At 37.5% G+C, this 17,324-nt stretch overlaps 2 protein-coding genes and 1 non-coding gene across 6 annotated transcripts; all 3 read right to left on the bottom strand.

Moving 5' to 3' along the window:
- Positions 1–3,520: 3,520 nt before the first annotated feature.
- On the bottom strand, positions 3,521–10,491 carry rrm2l (ribonucleotide reductase M2 polypeptide). Of its 4 annotated transcripts, none has more exons than XM_073932145.1 (11): positions 10,082–10,491; positions 9,026–9,125; positions 8,757–8,825; positions 7,607–7,753; positions 6,942–7,058; positions 6,511–6,644; positions 6,186–6,280; positions 5,935–6,068; positions 5,755–5,859; positions 4,558–4,671; positions 3,521–4,399 (listed from the first exon to the last, which is right to left on the bottom strand). In XM_073932145.1, the coding sequence occupies exons 2-11, from the start codon at positions 9,116–9,118 to the stop codon at positions 4,247–4,249; spliced, it is 1,161 nt and encodes a 386-aa protein (XP_073788246.1). In that variant the 5' UTR covers positions 9,119–9,125; positions 10,082–10,491; the 3' UTR covers positions 3,521–4,246. The 4 variants fall into 4 exon arrangements, with proteins under 4 accessions (XP_073788246.1, XP_073788247.1, XP_073788248.1 ...); XM_073932146.1 differs by having other exon boundaries at positions 9,877–10,491; XM_073932147.1 differs by lacking the exon at positions 9,026–9,125.
- On the bottom strand, positions 6,344–6,479 carry LOC137488762 (small nucleolar RNA SNORD94). Its single transcript, XR_011007944.1, has one exon. It is a non-coding gene; the product is annotated as a small nucleolar RNA SNORD94 (small nucleolar RNA).
- Positions 10,492–13,311: 2,820 nt separating the features above from the next.
- On the bottom strand, positions 13,312–17,045 carry klf11a (Kruppel like factor 11a). The gene is given in 4 exon segments (NM_001044941.3): positions 13,312–13,966; positions 14,050–14,926; positions 15,671–15,916; positions 16,833–17,045. Coding segments are annotated over 4 exon segments (1,440 nt in total). The 5' UTR covers positions 16,863–17,045; the 3' UTR covers positions 13,312–13,679.
- Positions 17,046–17,324: the final 279 nt, after the last annotated feature.

Consider the following 17,324-nt stretch of genomic DNA (forward strand, 5'->3'; position numbering starts at 1 on the left):
CTTGATTAGCTGGTACAGGTGTGTGTGATTAGGGTTGGAGCTAAACTCTCCTGGACACTGGCCCTCCAGGACCGAGTTTGGACACCTCAGCTAAAATAGAAAATTCTGCCATCTTTACCCGTCCTCCACTTGTTCGAGATTTTTCTGTTGGATATAAAGAAAAATATACTGAAGTATGTTGTGGAAAAAAGCCATTTATTTAATATTTTTTGTTACTATTATGGATGTTAGTGGCTGCTGTTTACGGCATTTTTTCAGAAAATTTTGCAACAAAAGAAAGTAATTAATAAAATATTAAAATCAATTGAGTATGAGTAAATGATGAGGTGATTTATCTCTTTTAATTAGTCAATACTGTTTTAAGAACAAACTTAACAAATATCTTACATAAACATTTGAACAATGCCTTAAGGTGGTATAACCATAGTGCCAGCCAAATTACTCTGGGCTGCTTAATTATTAGAAAAACGATCCACATGGAGGTCTGGAGAAAAACACGCAGGAAACATAAGAGAATGAATTTGGGTGTTCCTACTGGGCTATTAAAGTACAGTAACAGCTGTAATTCTAGCATGGCAATATTTACTGTGCTATGATCTATTAGCGACGTGCTGCGGTGTGGGAGGCCCGGTGCTCAAACAAAGCAGGCGACCAACACAAGCATTTTGACAGGGTCCCATCTCCTTAAATGGACATGAAGGGGACACAGGATTTGCCTGTTTCAGACAGCTGCGCCCACCAGCAGACCCCCTCTTGGAGCGTGGCAACTGTTGGGCCCAAATGCTTTTTAAACATTCATTACTTTGGGAACAATAGTTTGTTGATCAACCTGTTTGTGACACGAGCCTGCACGGCCTTATTCAAGAGACTGATGGGGATCATATTCTGAGCTGATGGCGGCTGCAGAGTTTGCATGGCATTTCATCAAGCAGATTCATCATATGAAACATACAATGTAAGGTTGTATTGATTTGAGTATCAGGCTTTCTCTAGAAGAAAAAATATTATCAGACATACTGAGAAAATTTCCTTGCTCAGTTAAACATCATTTGGGAGATATATATTACATATATACTCACCAGCCACTTTATTAGGTACACCTTACTAGTACCAGGTTGGACCCCCTTTTGCCTTAATCCTTCGTGGCACAGATTCAACAAAGTTCTGGAAATATTCCTCAGAAATTTTGGTCCATATTGACTTGATAGCATCATGCAGTTGCTGTAGATTTGTCTGCTGCACATCCATGATGTGAATCTCCCGTTCCACTATCTCAAAAGTGCTCTATTGGATTGAGGATCTGATGACTGTGGAGGCCATTTGAGTGCAGGGAACTCATTGTCATGTTCGAGTAACCAGTCTGACATGATTCGCGCTTTATGACATGGTGCGTTATTCTGCTGGAAGTAGCCATCAGAAGATGGGGTAAACTGTGGTCATATAGGAATGGACATGATCAGCAGCAATACTCAGGTATGCTGTGGTACTGACGCGATGCTCTATTGGTACTAATGGGCCCAAAGTGTGCCAAGAAAATATCCCACACACATTACACCACCACCAGCAGCCTGAACAGTTGATACAAGGCAGGATGGATCCATGCTTTCATGTTGACAACAAATTTTGACCCTACCATCCGAATGTTTCAGCAAAAATCGGGACTCATCAGACCAGGCAATGTTTTCTAATCTTCTATCGTCCAATTGTGGTGAGCCTATGTAAATTGTAGCCTCAGTTTCCTGTTCTTAGCTGACAGGAGTGGCACCTGGTGTGGTCTTCTGCTGCTGTAGCCCATCTGCCTCAAGGTTCACTGTGTTGTGTGTTCAGAGATGCTCTTTTGCATATTTCTGTTGTAACGAGTGGTTATTTGAGTTACTGTTGCCTTTCTATCAGCTCAAACCAGTCTGGCCATTCTCTGACCTCTGGCATCAGCAAGGCATCTGTGCCCACATACTGTAACTGCCGCTCACTGGATTTTTTTTTTTTCTGACCATTTTCTGTAAATCCTAGAATTGTATGTGCTGGAAAATCCCCGTAGATCAGCAGTTTCTGAAATGCTCAGACCAGCCTGTCTGGCACAAATAGCCATGCCATGTTTAAAGTCACTTAAATCACCTTTCTATTTATTCTTCCCCATTCTGATGCTCGGTTTGAATTGCAGCAGATTGTCTTGACCATGTCTACATGCCTAAATGCATTGAGTTGCTGCCATGTGATTGGCTTATTAGAAATTTACGTTCATGAGCGGTTGGACAGGTGTACCTAATAAAGTGGCCATGATATTATATATATATATATATATATATATATATATATATATATACACTGTATGTGTGTGGAAGACTAAAAACATACACTGACTGCTAAAGATGTCAGTTAAAAAAGAGTTGTAGAGATCAGTCTCCCAAATTCCCATACAGTACAAAAAAAACTAAATTATAGTTTAAATATTATATTTTTAGCATATATCGTTCTCTATTCCATTAAACAATGGACATAAGGCTTATAATACCTGTTGTTGTAGCACTGTGCTGTTTAGTTATATAATGGCTGCTAACAAGATCTACTGTGTGTGGATGGGTCAACTAAAGCAGCTGTTGTCAGAATGGACCGCTGACAGGCACGCTAATGAGAAAAACCTGGAGAAATGATCCTCGCAGTAATCTACATGTCCAAGAGTCAATCGCTGCTCTTATTCTGATATACTCTCACTTTAACAGTAAGATTCAGACCTTCATGACCATCCATCACCGTTTTCACAGCAGCTCAAATCAACTGACAACTCAATGGCAGTTGTGCCCAAACTCTAAAATAGAAACGTACAGCAATGAAAGATGTAACATGTGTTCGAGTACATGCAATAAGCAGAAGTTTGTGGATTGTAGAGCCGTATTAAAAGGTCAAAAGACTTCTTTCTTAAGTTGATGTGCATGTTGTCCCATGAACAAATAGTATCAAAACGTCCCGAGAGCACTTACAAGAGAGCGACTGCTCAACAGCTCATGCCAGGAGTGCCCTAGATAATGGCTACTATAAATATATTGAGTGCTTTAGAAGTTTCCATGTGAGCATTGATGTTCATTACAGATGAGCATAAAGAAAACCATCATAGTGCATTTAACTGTTAGGCTTCAATTAAAGTGACAGCTCACAGTAAAATGAAAATTCTCCTTTTGATCAAACTTGTGTTCAAAAGGAAGCAATCGTTGAACTGAATGTTGGTGGGGGGAAAAAGATAATAATTTAAAAACCATTGACTTAGTTTTTTGTTCCTATGGTTGTCTGTAGCAGGCTTTTTCACCATTCACCACAGTATATTTTTGTGTTCAACAAGAAAGCAATTCTTAAGTTTGGAACCACTTGATCACAGGTGTAAACCTTAAGTAAAGGTTCATTTTCTGGTGAACAGTTCTTTTACTAAGCTTGAATCATTTAATGGCAGTTCCTAATATACACATCACTATTTATTGGCTTCTTATAGCAAAGCTAGTTATGAAATGTAAAATTCTGAAAGCCAGGGTAACGATTTTTCTCTTTATTGATTTAAAAAAAAAAAAAAAAAAAAAATTTGATGGACAGTGTGGCAATGTCTCGAACCCTGTTCTGGTTTGGGAAGATGCTGTAAAGTTACCTACACCAAAGTATAACCATCAAATTAGCAGTGGTTTACTTTGTGTTAAATGTGACCAAAAGTCAACCATGTTATGCAGGAAAGTTTATTAAATAACTAACTGCATACTCTTACCCAATATTGGAGCATCTATTTTATCCATTCATGTTTCTATATTTGTACCTTAATTTATGAGTCGATCCCATACTTTATATGGAAGTGAGAAATATTATCTATACTGCCAATATAAGTAAATGGCCAGAGTAACTTAAATGAATTACTAACAGAAAATCACTAGGATTAGTCTTAGCCTTATTAGTCTGCTCTGGGGCAAGCTAGCTACTAAATGCAGTATAAATCTCCATAACTCATTTTACCTCATTTACACGAAATAGAGTCTGGGCTAAATTGAGCCACCATATCTTGAAAAACCTAACTTGATACTTCGAGCAATACCTCATCCAAAAAGTTGAAATTCAAATTTTTTTTTTTATTATGTAAAACAAAAATAAAAAGCTTATTTAATACTAATCTCGCTAAAACAAAGTTAAACAAAAACATGTAAACTATACAGCAAAAGTCCCAGAAGTCCATAGTTTTGTGTTAAGTGTCCGTTGAAGCACTCAGATTGAGTCTTTAAAAATCAGCATCCAGAGTGAAAGTGTTATCTGTAGTTCCCGACATGACTCCCATGCGCTGGTACTCGCCCACTCGCTTCTCGAAGAAGTTGGTCTTGCCCTCCAACGAAATGTTCTCCATGAAGTCAAAAGGATTCTCCACTCTATAGACCTAGAAAGGCAATTTGGAAGGTTAGTGACGCTTAAAGTGCCACCTGTTGAACTGAAAGTACAAAACGGGTTTGACATGTGACAGACCTCAGATCATTAGACATTACAAGGACTACACTGCCACCATGAGCAGACTCAAGACTAATGAAATAAACCTACCTTGTCAAATCCCAGCTCCAGCAACAGTCGGTCAGCCACAAACTCAATGTACTGCTTCATCAGGTCACAGTTCATGCCAATGAGCTTCACGGGAAGAGCATCAGTCAGGAACTCCTAGGAAGATAAACAAGTCAGATTTGTGGTTTACAAAAATTATTAAAACTATATGCCCTGTATTGTTTTTACTTTAGGATGCAATTACAAGTAGAAGACACTAAAATGCAAGTACATACCCTGTCAGGTCTTGTCTACCCATTCAATTGAAAATACTTTGACTTGATTATTAAAAAAAAAAAAAGACAATTTATTCATTTTTATTTGGTTTAGTCCCTTATTTATAAGGGGTCAAAAAAAAAAAAAAAAAAAAAAAAAAAGACTGATACATAGGCCCTCCTTTCCAATAAATAAGTGGTCAAAGCACACATAAAACTGTATAAAGTGGGAATATCTATCATATGATCGACCACACTACATCTCAATACTATACAGCACTCTGGAATAGTTGATTCTGAAAAGCCAAAGACATTGCAACGCATGTTAGTTCTAATTAATAGGTTCATGCGTGTTCGGTCAGAGTTGGAGCTGAACTTTGTAGGAAGCTAGACCTCCAGGTACAGCGTTGAGCACCAGTGATCTTGACCATTAGTCAATTTTCAGTTCTTTCTTGCCCCTTTTTTAGACTGTTTGCCACCATCTTGTGGCTGAGTAAGTTACTGTAGGCTGCAATTGTAGTTAAGTTGTCAAGCAAGAAAGTACATTATGGCAGGTGTTTAGCGGAATAAAAGTTCTGTCTTCTAAACCACAAGCTTTATCATTCAAGCGAAATCTGGCTTTACTTTACTCTAGCACTCAAATGCAAGAGAAGAAAAAAAAAAAGTAAGTTTATTAATCCATTGTTAACATGCAGCTCTTCAACTAAAGAAAATTCAAATCTGGAACTGCAGGTTGTGTTCAGTCATGTTTGTTTGTTACATTCAATAAAGTTAAATTACTACATCTAATAGTTCAGTTCTGTGACAAGCAGCCAGATTACATACATCAGGGCAGTTTATTCTGTAAAAACAACTGCCCTGTAGTCATGCTGATGAAACCTATCTAGCTTTATTCAGCAAGAACTTTAATGAACATTGCCCTTTGTGTAAACCTGAAAATGAACACTGGCCTGACTGAAAGCACTTGTTATGAAGGCTCACAAACCTGCTCAATTTCAACTGCATTCATGATGATTTTCTTCACGGTTTCTTCTGATGGTTTGTTGATCAAGTGTTTAAACATGAGGCAGGCGAAGTCGCAATGAAGACCCTGCAAGAATAAGAAACATTAGTACCACATTCTACAATAGGTGCATACTAGGGTTAAGGTAGACAAAAGGGTTACCTCATCTCTGCTGATCAGCTCATTGGAGAAGGTGAGTCCAGGCATGAGTCCCCTCTTCTTTAGCCAGAAAATAGAAGCAAAAGACCCAGAGAAGAAGATTCCCTCCACTGCAGCAAAGGCCACCACTCTCTCACCTGTAACCAGTGCAAGACTTAAATTAGCGGTCACTTAATAATAAACTTCCTTTAATACTTTATTATAATTATTTTTCTTTTTTTTCCCCTTTTTAATAAAGTATGTTTATAACATACCATATCGTGCATTTTTATCACCAATCCAGTTGAGTGCCCAGTCAGCCTTCTTCTTTACACATGGCATTGTCTCAATGGCATTGAACAAAAATTCCCTACAGAAAACAATTTCATTAGTCAGATAAATGACTAGGTACCATTTACAAGAGCATTTTTAGGGAGCTCAGTCAAGGCGATAATTTCGTGCTGACACCCTACAACCAGCTGACCACATGTCCACTGATTTTGAGCAGTCAACACTCAGCTCCCATTATCAGCTGAGGTACGTACCCCTGCGCCACTCATCATTGCTCCCAATAACCTCAAAACGGGTCCAAACACTTACCTCTCTTTAGAATCTTTAATGTAGGTGTCAATCAACAGGCTGTACATTTCTGAGTGGATGTTTTCCATTGCTATCTGGAAGCCATAGAAGCAGCGGGCTTCAGTCACCTGGACCTCCTGAGTGAAACGCTCCACCTAGAGTCAGAAGACAAGTGGTAAGGACCAATTAACAAAATAAATAAATTAAAAAAAAGGGGGGGAGGGAAAAAATTAAATCCTGTAAAATCATAGGTATAAGTCAATTTCTGAAGGGGGCCACAGCGCTGCAGTTGTTTCAACCCTAACCAAACATCTGATGCAGCCAATTAAGGGTTCAAGATTCTTTTGAACAGATTATTTAGATCAGCTGTGTTTGATGAGGGCTAAAGCAAAACTGTGGCCCTTCAGAAATTGACTGACAGCCAGGCTGTAAATGTTTGCCTATGAGCTTACCAAGTTCTCATTGACAATGCCATCACTTGCAGCAAAGAAAGCCAGAACATGGGAGATGAAATATCTCTCCTCGTCTTTCAGGGAATCCCAGTGTTGCAGATCTTTGGACAGATCAACCTTAGAAAAAATAAAAACCCAAGTGTTCAAAACATTGCAACTATAAAAAGCATGCTAGCAAATAAAGGCTGAATGTTACATTAAACTATTAGCCAAGGGCAATATGCAAATTTTAAATGACATTTAAATTATATTCAGGGCCATTAGAACACACTGAAAAGGACAAGTTACTTAATAGCTTGAGAACAAGGAGGATTAATTATATCAAGTACATTTAAAGAGCACTAGTTGTGAAAAAAAATAACTTGTAAATTTGACTAATAAATGCATGTTAAATTCGTAAACTTGTCTCTTTGGTCATGTTTTGATAAATGGCTAGCACTTTTGCAGGAATATTAAATTGCTGATTTGGTACATGTTTATTAAAAACTTTGCTAAATTTATTAATTAGATACTCTAATTTAAATCAATTCTAATAAATTTCTCATTCATATTTATGCTAATTTTCAGGATCTTTGACAAAACCAGATTGACCGGTGCACCTAGTAAGGACAGCATATTAAATGGAGGCATTTCTAGGTGTTAAGGTGTTATGTTTTAAAGTTCACCTCCTCAGCTGTCCAGAAAGAGGCCTCTGCCTTCTTGTACATCTGCCAGATGTCATGATACTGAATTGGGAAAATGACAAAGCGATGGGGGTTCTCCTTCAGAAGAGGCTCCTCCTCCACTGCTCCTTTCTTTGCTTTCGACTGCCCCTGCAATTAAAACATGTTTGATGTAACAAACTAACATGAGTTAGGGCTTATGGTGCATGTAACTAGGATAAAAACAATCTTTAGCAATAAGCTCATTTCTGTTTGGGCTATTAACCATTTTATTCAAGACTTGCAATTCTTGACCATTTTGTAAAAAATAATAATAGCAAGTTATTCAATGGTATATAAAAAATATACTAAAAACTAAGCTACTAACTAAGCTAGCATTTGACAATGTTCGTTAAAGTCTGGTTAGCTTTGGTTCTCATTTCCCAAAAAAAAAAAAAAAAAAAAAAAAAAGTCTTAGATAATGGAAAGTTGTTGCTTGTATGAACGAGAAGACTCAGCTGTATTAAAGTATCAAACATTTTATATACACCATTTGGGTTTCCACTTCTTGTAACTTGGAATATTAGCACGATTTCCTTCGTTTACCAGAAAACAAATAAATAATAATAGTAATAAGACCATCTTGTTTGCTTTTGGTGCATTGATCATTCCCAGTAATACTACTTCCGGTCTATATTTTTTCGGCAAAACAAGAGCTTTTCTGATTGACCAGACCAAGTTGTGCAAATATAAGAAAACCATCTAAATATTGATCGAATTGTACAGAAAAGGAGTATTCGCACTTTAAAGTGCATGTTTAGCATACACTCTGCGTCGTTTATGCAACATTACATCAGCTCAAGCTAATCGCCCGCCAAACTCATGCATTGTTTTATTAACTAGCATAAAACACAAAAATCACCCTAGTTTTAAGTAATCGTTTTTAATTCCGTTCAGCTGGACTAGTTTAATGAGCCATTGTTCTTCCAAAAAGACCCGGATAAGTTTGATGTTACCTGCCCAACTTAGCGCGCTCAGAATCCGCCAAATTTTATCTACAACTTAAAGACATCGCTCCAGAAGTCGATAAACATTTAATACCACATCAGATAAACATGCATAATATTAGCTCATTCTGAAGACACGTGCAGAGACGAAGTAAAAGTGGACTGACCTCTGATTCATCAAAGATTTTGCGCGCCGTTTTGGACGCCAGGATTCTGGTGGAGCTCAAACTGGGTGGCTGAGGACAAAACAAATCACATTTTACAACACAACACAACTACCTAGTAGCTGTATTTAAAGTAATATTCGTATTTTATGTTATATGCGCGTATAGAGCTACTCTTGAGAGCCTAAAAATGTAACTTACGGGTCGCATGACTACGCAGTAGTTACAATAATTGCGGTTCGTTAAAAGTAAAGTCAAAGAAACAAACTTACCGTGTTTTCTTTGTCCACAAAGGACATGTTATTCATTTTAGTAGAGATTGTGTTTTCATTCTTGGTTTTCAGGGGAGAGCGAGTGGACGACATTGTAAAGCTTGGAGTGTTTGGTAAAACAAAACGAGGATAAGTTAAAGGTTAAAAATAAAGACAACTTCTAAAACAAAGTTAACTAGAAATAAATAAAAGCAAAACTAAGAGCTAGCAGGTCTACGGTCCAGCTGAAGCGAAGATAACACTAAGTATGAATGCCGGATACGCTTTTTATATTCGATTCTTGGCGCTTATTCTCAGCCAATGGGGAAAGAGCAAACTCCCCGGCTTTGTTTGGTCCTTTTAACTCGTTCATCAGATGAACCAATCAGATTTCTCCACCGCGTCACGTAAGAGCTGCACCTCGCGGGAAATTCAAACATATTGGGGGTTGCAAAGTATTACAAAACCATACAAACAGGTTTAAAAGGGCGCGAATATGAAATAAAACTATACATTTGTGAAATCTTAATGTTTTTATTTTTATGTTCGATATACTTTAATAAATGTGTATAATTTTACTCCACACTCAAGTAAACGGTTTATATACCGTAGATGTCTTTTCTGTTACCGTAGATGTCCTTTACACTGATGTGCTTGCATCTGTTATTATTTCAAAGCAAAATTACTGAATTAGAAGTAAATAAAGCATGTAACGTTAACTATCAGTGAATTTATTCAAGTCACAAAGACTGCAGCTGTCGATCACATACAAATGACACAATAAACGAAGCACAATAAACGTTTTTAAGATAATTATATCTTGTATAATAAAAACAATCGACTGTTGTTTGGGGAAATACATTTCTCCGTACCTCTTTTATAACGTGGCAGACATAAACCCATTTGCAACAACAAAACCCGCCTGACAGGAAGATGCGGTTTCGCGCCAGATTTGAGTAAACATTTTCGAAATACACAACATCAAGTCATACTCTAACCTAAAATACTTTAGAAAGCTTCAATATTCACGTTCAATAATGAACATGAAACTGCACGTGTGATCTTTTGTGATTATACCTTCATCAAATCCTCCGTATGACAGAGGTAAATGTCTTGTTGTCGTTTCTCCTGTCCTTCAGCACGAAGATTAACGTATATTGGACATCAATAATATCACTAATACCACATCATTAATATAACATTTACTGTCATCAAAGAGGTGTCAGTATTTTATTGCCGATCAAACTTTACACCACAATAATCTCTCAGCTGTTTAGCCAGTTCTTCACCACAACTAAACCGTTAACACGAACTCCAACGGACTTTGTTGATTATTTTTAAACTCGACATATAAAAAAAACAACTCAAATTAAGCGGAAAACGTATTTTACAACTAGTCAACGAGTATAGATCCTTTGTTTTTCATAACAAAAACATTCCCAGGACGCGGGATAAGCACCAATAAAAACGCCCAAGAGGTCACAGTCGGGCGGGGGAGAATCGCTGCATGTTTTAGTATACTGCAGTCTAGTGGCAGGAGGACAACTATCACCACAGACAAAACATTTCACAAATCTAAAATATCAAAATGATCAACATTATTAATTTATCTAACTGTTAAAATACATTAATTAGATACTTTGTTTAATATATGTATTATTCATACTGTTCATATATATATATATATATATATATATATATATATATATATATATTTATATATATATWTATATATATATATATATATATATATATATATATATATATATATATATATATATATATATATATATATATATATATTAAACAACATATTAAAATCTTAAATGCCTTATGTCAAGAGCTGAATTTAATTTCATTGTGCCTGCATAATGACAATAAAGATTTTCAATCTTTATTTTTATGCTATTTTGTCCTAATATTATTGTTATCCGGATTATTATTGGCCTGAAAAAGCCTTTTACATATAAAGAAAGAGACCAAAATAATAATACATTAGTACTATTCTTCCAAAAATAAGTTTGAATGCTGTTTCTTTATTGAGAAAGATAATTAAATCTATGACCTGTTTAAAATACTATAATAAAAACTGACTGCATGATTATTGGCATATCCAATATCCTTTATGGTAGTTTTTGGAGAAAGTATATTAAAACACTATTTTTATTTTTTATTTATTTATTTATTTTGTTAATTTTACCCTTTACAAAAGACTTGAATTACTAGCCAATGGTTGTATAATAGATGGCTTTATTATTGTGTATGATAATGTGAGATCCGTATACCACTGTTCTGTCATTACAAATATTTAAATAAATACTATAATGAAATATATCAAATTAGGTAGCCTACTTGCCTGTATTGCCCTTCATTGTTCTGTGCTTTGCTTTATATTGAAAATAGGAAGGGATAAAATCATTGTGTAGATTTTGTTGCAAAATATATACCAAAAACATTATCTTCATAGCCTGGTGACCTTTTGATTTATTTTTATAACAAAATATAGGACATTTATTTATCTTAAGCGCAGATTCCACATGCGCTGTTGAGGAAACAAAACAAAGCCTCGAATAAGGATTATGTCATACAGTAAACTACATGTAATGCTTTATGTGAACAGCAGAGGCCGCGCTTCACCTGTAGTAAAATGCCATTCGAGCGCGATTTAACCCTGCCTGCTCTAATACTGTTTTAAATAATGGGTCACACACACAGCATTCTAGCTTAACACATTTTTTTTTAATTCATAGAAACATAATCCTGCTGCACTACTACACTTGATTTTGGTTTTATTGTAAATGAAAAGCAAGAAAGCATGTATATATAAGGCTGATATTTTAGAAATTATGGGATGTGTTGAAAAAAACGCATTGAGTGTGTTAACTAGCGACATTAGGAGTTAAGAAATGCAATCCAAACATTTTTTCTTGGTAAAACAGTTACAAAAGGGTTATGCTAAACGTTGTTAAAATGCATTTATTACCACATTTGACCAAAAACGGTGTGAATATATAAGAAAATGATTCTCCATAAAAAAAAATAAATAAATAAATAAAATAAAAATAAAAAACAGTCGACATCAACAAGGTTAATGTGCGGACGCATTTTTATTCGATTTAATATAATAATTATTTAATTGAATATTGAAATAATAAATAGATTTGGTCTAATTTGATATTAAGTTTTAAATGGATGTATAAAATCAAAAGTACTACTGAGCACGCCAAATGCATTTTTTTTTCATGAAGCTTTCACTGAGTTCATAGAGTTCATACGAACAAAGATACTCTTGAGTCATCGCCAAGTTCTTGCGTTACTTCTCACTCTTACTGATTTAATCACTATGAAAACAGAAATCTGTCGTTTACAAATAATTTCATCACAAAAAAAGTTTTTTGGTTTATTTTTCGCTTCAATTTTCGTTTGGAAATGTCGGTCAGTAAGGCAAAAGGGCGGAGACCAGTTTGTCAGTCAAGCTGCTGTTGCCATATTTACAACTCGTCATCCTTTGTGATTGGTCGCGCCCCCTAACCTCTCCACAATGGAGCGATGTGATTGGACGAGGTTTGTTACTGGGTGCTGTGGGGTGACAACGTTGAGAATTGGTGTTGTGTAACTGTGTCGTCACTTCGGTTCATGCAGGCTATGTAACGACTGTTTTGTTTTGTCAGTTTTCCCTTTAAAAGTGTTATTTTCAAAACCAAAACAGATCTTTAGAACTTTCTTAATTCTGCTGGAATATTTTATTTATTTAAAAAGGTTTCTTAACAAGATATACTCTTATTGACTAATTAATTGATACATTAATAAGAAATTAATTTATAAGAAATTAGTTTCTTTTGTAAAGAAATATGAGATCTTTCATGTATCCTGGTTCCTGACCAATCTTCCCCTTTATCCTATGTGAATATTATGTAAAAGGGTTATATTTGTTTATTGTATCCCTAATACTCCTTTCATTAAAAAAAGAGCTGAAACTGCAAATTAAAAATGATTGCATTATTACTTTATTCATGGTTTACACGTTGTGTTACAACTGTCTGCATGGGTTTGCCATGTTTTGTTGCCATTATATAAATTTTTTATTGTTTTATGTGACCTATATGGTGAACCACATGCAGTGTTTTCTGTGCTTTTAAGACATTTAAAAAGGTCTTAAATAAAATACTTAAATTTAATTAGATATCTATTGGCCAATGTTTTTGTTCAATAGAAAGGTAACAAAACAAACTGTACATTCTTACTACAAATGTTTATTAAATAATATGGAATATTGCAGGTAGTATCGCATACAGGAATACTGTCCATTTAACAGAAATAACATCAATAACATTTATTCATATATCAACAATAAATGCAAATTTGAATACACAGTACATTCATATAGATAGTGATATATATGTACAAATTTACAACAGTAAGGAGTAAGTACGAGATGAACTGATGCAAAGACTTTGGCAAAGGGAGTAAATACATATCGGGAGACATAACTTATATAAAAAGTAAACAAGAATTCCTTATAAACAACCATGATTAAAATAAAAATCCAGTGCAATGTCACATTGTTTTATGTACATGGATGTGTAGCAGCCTTGGTTTTCTTGAATTTCCACTGTTAAATGGTCAGTGGGATATTGTCCTGAGGTGACTGAGGTGAAGTGGTCTGAGTTTTAACCTAGTTTGAGGCAGGAAGAAGCACACTGAGGGGTATGGAAGATGGTGCTTGGGAAGTGGCCATTTTGTTTACATCACGAACTTCATTAGGCCACGCTGTTGACCTCTTGGTTGTCATATGACGCCGTGCATGCTTGGTCAGGTGGTCGCTTCGCATGAAACGGCGCTCACAGACAGGACAGACAAACTTCTTTTCGCCTGTGTGTGTTCGACGATGCCTGGAAAGTTCATCTGAGCGAGCAAATTTTTTGTCGCACCCTTCCCAATGGCAACTGAAAGGCTTCTCACCTGAGACACAAAGGGAAGACGATCAACAATCATGATTATGGCTGAAACCAGAACAAAAACAATGCCTCTAAATGGATACCAACCTGTATGTGTTCTTAAATGAGCCTTTAAGTGGGAACTTTTGAAATAAGTCTTCTTGCATCCTTGAAAGTTGCAGACGTAGTTCCGCCTGCGTGAAAAGTCAGACTGTGTCACTCCACTGCTCTGACCTGAAGGCACATAGACTGGAGCAGGCGCCAAGGGTAGAAGCTTTGTGTTCCCAAGTGTAACGACGCTCTGCTGACAGGTTGAGGATTGGGATACCTGAGACTGCGGGACTACAAACATCACAGTGCCCTGAGCCACAGGTGAGCCCACCAGAAGAGGTTGAGAATGTGGAAGAATGGGCTTTGACCCTGAAGTTTGCATCTGAACTGGAGTCTGAACGAACGCAGAGATGATTCCTGTCTGCCCGTTAACAGGAAACACCTGACAGAGCACAGGTGGGCTGGACATAGGCGACTGAGGAATGGTGGACTGAGAAGTGGGGATAGCAATGCCTGTAGAGTCAGGGGAAGGGGCAGTTCTCTCTGGTTCTGCAGAGTCACATGGGCTACTGCAGATTTGCACTTCTCCTTTGAGGCTGGTATTGGATTCCGTGTGCTCTGGAGGAATTTCTGAGGAGCATGGCTTCTCCTGCCCTGTGGTTGTTGATGGAATGTTGTGGTCCATGGATCTGTCGGCGGTGTGCCGAATAACGCTGGTGGCTCTGCGCAGAGAAGGCTGTTCTGCTGTCTGCGGCGGAGCTGGGTTGAGCAGGACTGTGGTACTGGGATGCAAGCTGACATGACATGCAGCTCTGTTGGTCAAGGCTGAACATAGTCTGGGATGTGGTTTTAGACCTGAGCAGGCCACTGAGGTACTGAGAACCGCTGTGCCTGAAGTTTCCGCAAAGCTCGGGCTGTGAGGAGGGGTCATACACTGGGGAGAGAAAAACTGGCTTTGAACATTGAGAATTTCTGTTAAGGTTGAAAAAAGCATTACATGACTTTTGCCTAGATGTTTGCCCATTTTTAGTCTCTTAGAGATGAAACCAGATGCTAAAAGTAATAGTCAGCCTGCAGATTTTGGGAGGGCATGGTTGACTGATCCCACAGTATAATGTGTTAATATGTATGATGGGCAATACTTTAGCTTCAGCTGGCTCCAGCACAGTAGTTGGAAAAGTTTCTAGTGAGTCCAAAGACCTCGTTATTAGTGTGTGTAATAAGGGTAGAAGCTAAACTCTGTAGGACAGTGGCTCTCCTGGAACAGGTTTAAACATCCCTGTTCTGTCCAACCAGGGGAACAATGTATGCTGATTTTGGAACTAATTTTGCTTTCATTAGTCATGTATCTGCATTAGGCTTTTGTCTGGTTTGATTCATTGTACAAATCACTAAACTCAGTCATTAAATGTATTATGTCCAGTTTTCTCTGCAAACATTTACAATGCCTGGTGATTTAAAAACTGTTTTGTTTTTAATATTTGCATACATTATTCCTAAATGCAGTGACTACACTTTCTTTCACAAAATGATGCAGGCCATATTTTACCCACTTTGACTTCTCCATCATCTCTAAAACCTTTTACAGGTTTTGTATTTTAAATGTATTTATGATGCTCACTGAAACTACTCTTCCAAGACCAAACTGTTTTCCACTTTTTTAATTAGAGTCACTCACCAGTGATGAGAGGGAGACCAGGTCTTTAGGAGACTCGATGAGTTCAGGCTGCAAGGCGAGAGAATCACAGGAGTCCGAGGTGGGCGTAAGTGGGCGAGGCTTGTGGGTCCTCTGGACCCAGAAGCTCATGCACACCAAAGCCTCCGCAGCTTCCAGGTCATTGTACTCTGGAGTGGAGGAGCAAGACTTCTCACTGTCATGCCTGTTTCTCTCCATCATCACCTCACAGATGTCCACAAGACTGGACTATGAATAAGAAAAAAAGCACATTTGTCATTTTATTGTCACAGTGTGCCAGTTGATGAACGGCAATATTGAATCTGAATTGATGACTGACCACAATGGCTCCTATAGAAATATATGTATATTGAACATAATTTCATGGCATACAATAAAATGTCAAAATGACAATATCATGAATCTACTGTAAATAGCTGCTGCCATTCATAAGCAAAGAAAGGGGGCCCAGAGCCGAGAGACTACACCCACCAAGCACTTCACACAGCGTTAACCATGAGCTGCTGGGAACCTCCCATCACCAAATATAGATTTAAGAGTGACGTGCACCCAACCATAACGCCATGTGAGTATGCCATGCAAAAAATAAGGGTGGTTAAACGTATCAAATGATATCAGATGTTGCATTAAGGTTCCTCTTTTTGTTATATAGATCTTATAATATAACAAGCATAACAGAAAAAATACAGAACGTAAAAAACATTTATAACAGCAATACAGTGTATTCTACAATGACAGACAACTGAATGTATAAATCAAGAAGAATAAAAATGTTCAAATTCAACTACGTTCAGGGGCAAATAAGGTCGCTTATGAAAAAGAAGAAGACAACAGTTTGAACGTAAAGTAGCACTGCAGCTCAATGCAGGAGGGAAATGCACAACAAAGATTGCGGCAAATAGCTCGTCATGACTTATTATTTAATTTAAAGACCAAACATGAGGCTAATTGCGAATGTCAAGAGGATCAAGTATGCAATTTATTATGTTAAACACTGAAAAACGCAAAACATTCTCAACTCAACTGTTCTCAGTGACAAGAATTAATTGTATACCGCGCGCAACTTGCAGCCAAAGCGGATGTCATTAGTGGGTCAATGCGCAAATACTAAAAAAGTAGCAGTTTGTCAATAAAATCAACTTACCCGGCCGGAGTCAGAAGCAAAATTCAGCATATGCGTGCGTCTCGGGAAGACAACTGTGATGCGAAGCACGGGCACATAAGTCTAATCACTTTTTACAGCAAGGTCCAACCTCAGCTGAGTGAATCAGAAGCGCAAAAAAACAACAGAAAGAAAAAAAAACAGAAACAAAATTCAGAGCACTCTGGCGGGTGGTAACATGTTACCAATCAAAAACAAAGGTGTAGCGGGAACGGACCAATGAGAAAGCAGGCAGCGCGTGATCAGTACGTGATCGCTCTCCGATTGGCTGAAACGGGGTGCGTGGCTGTTGGGGGGCGTTACAGAGGAGTCAGCGGTGTCAGAGTAAACCCGATGAACCCGGTGCTCGAGAACTGGGGGAAAGGTCGGAGCGGCGAACGAGCGGAATCGTGAGATCCTCGCACGCGTCTGGATAGCTGTGCCAGCGGAGTGTGGCATGCGCAGACGGGCGCGCGCAGAGTGAATGTGCACGAG

This window comes from Danio rerio, chromosome 20 (genome assembly GCF_049306965.1).
Source record: "Danio rerio strain Tuebingen ecotype United States chromosome 20, GRCz12tu, whole genome shotgun sequence".
Lineage (NCBI taxonomy): Eukaryota > Metazoa > Chordata > Actinopteri > Cypriniformes > Danionidae > Danio > Danio rerio.

Excerpts from the sequence above, each read along its gene's own strand:
- rrm2l (XM_073932145.1), bottom strand. The coding sequence starts at position 9,118 with ATGTCGTCCACTCGCTCTCCCCTGAAAACCAAGAATGAAAACACAATC. Across the intron at positions 8,826-9,025 it reads TTGTGGACAAAGAAAACACG|CCACCCAGTTTGAGCTCCAC; the intron begins GTAAGTTTGTTT and ends TTTTGTCCTCAG. Across the intron at positions 4,672-5,754 it reads ATGCAGTTGAAATTGAGCAG|GAGTTCCTGACTGATGCTCT; the intron begins GTTTGTGAGCCT and ends TTATCTTCCTAG.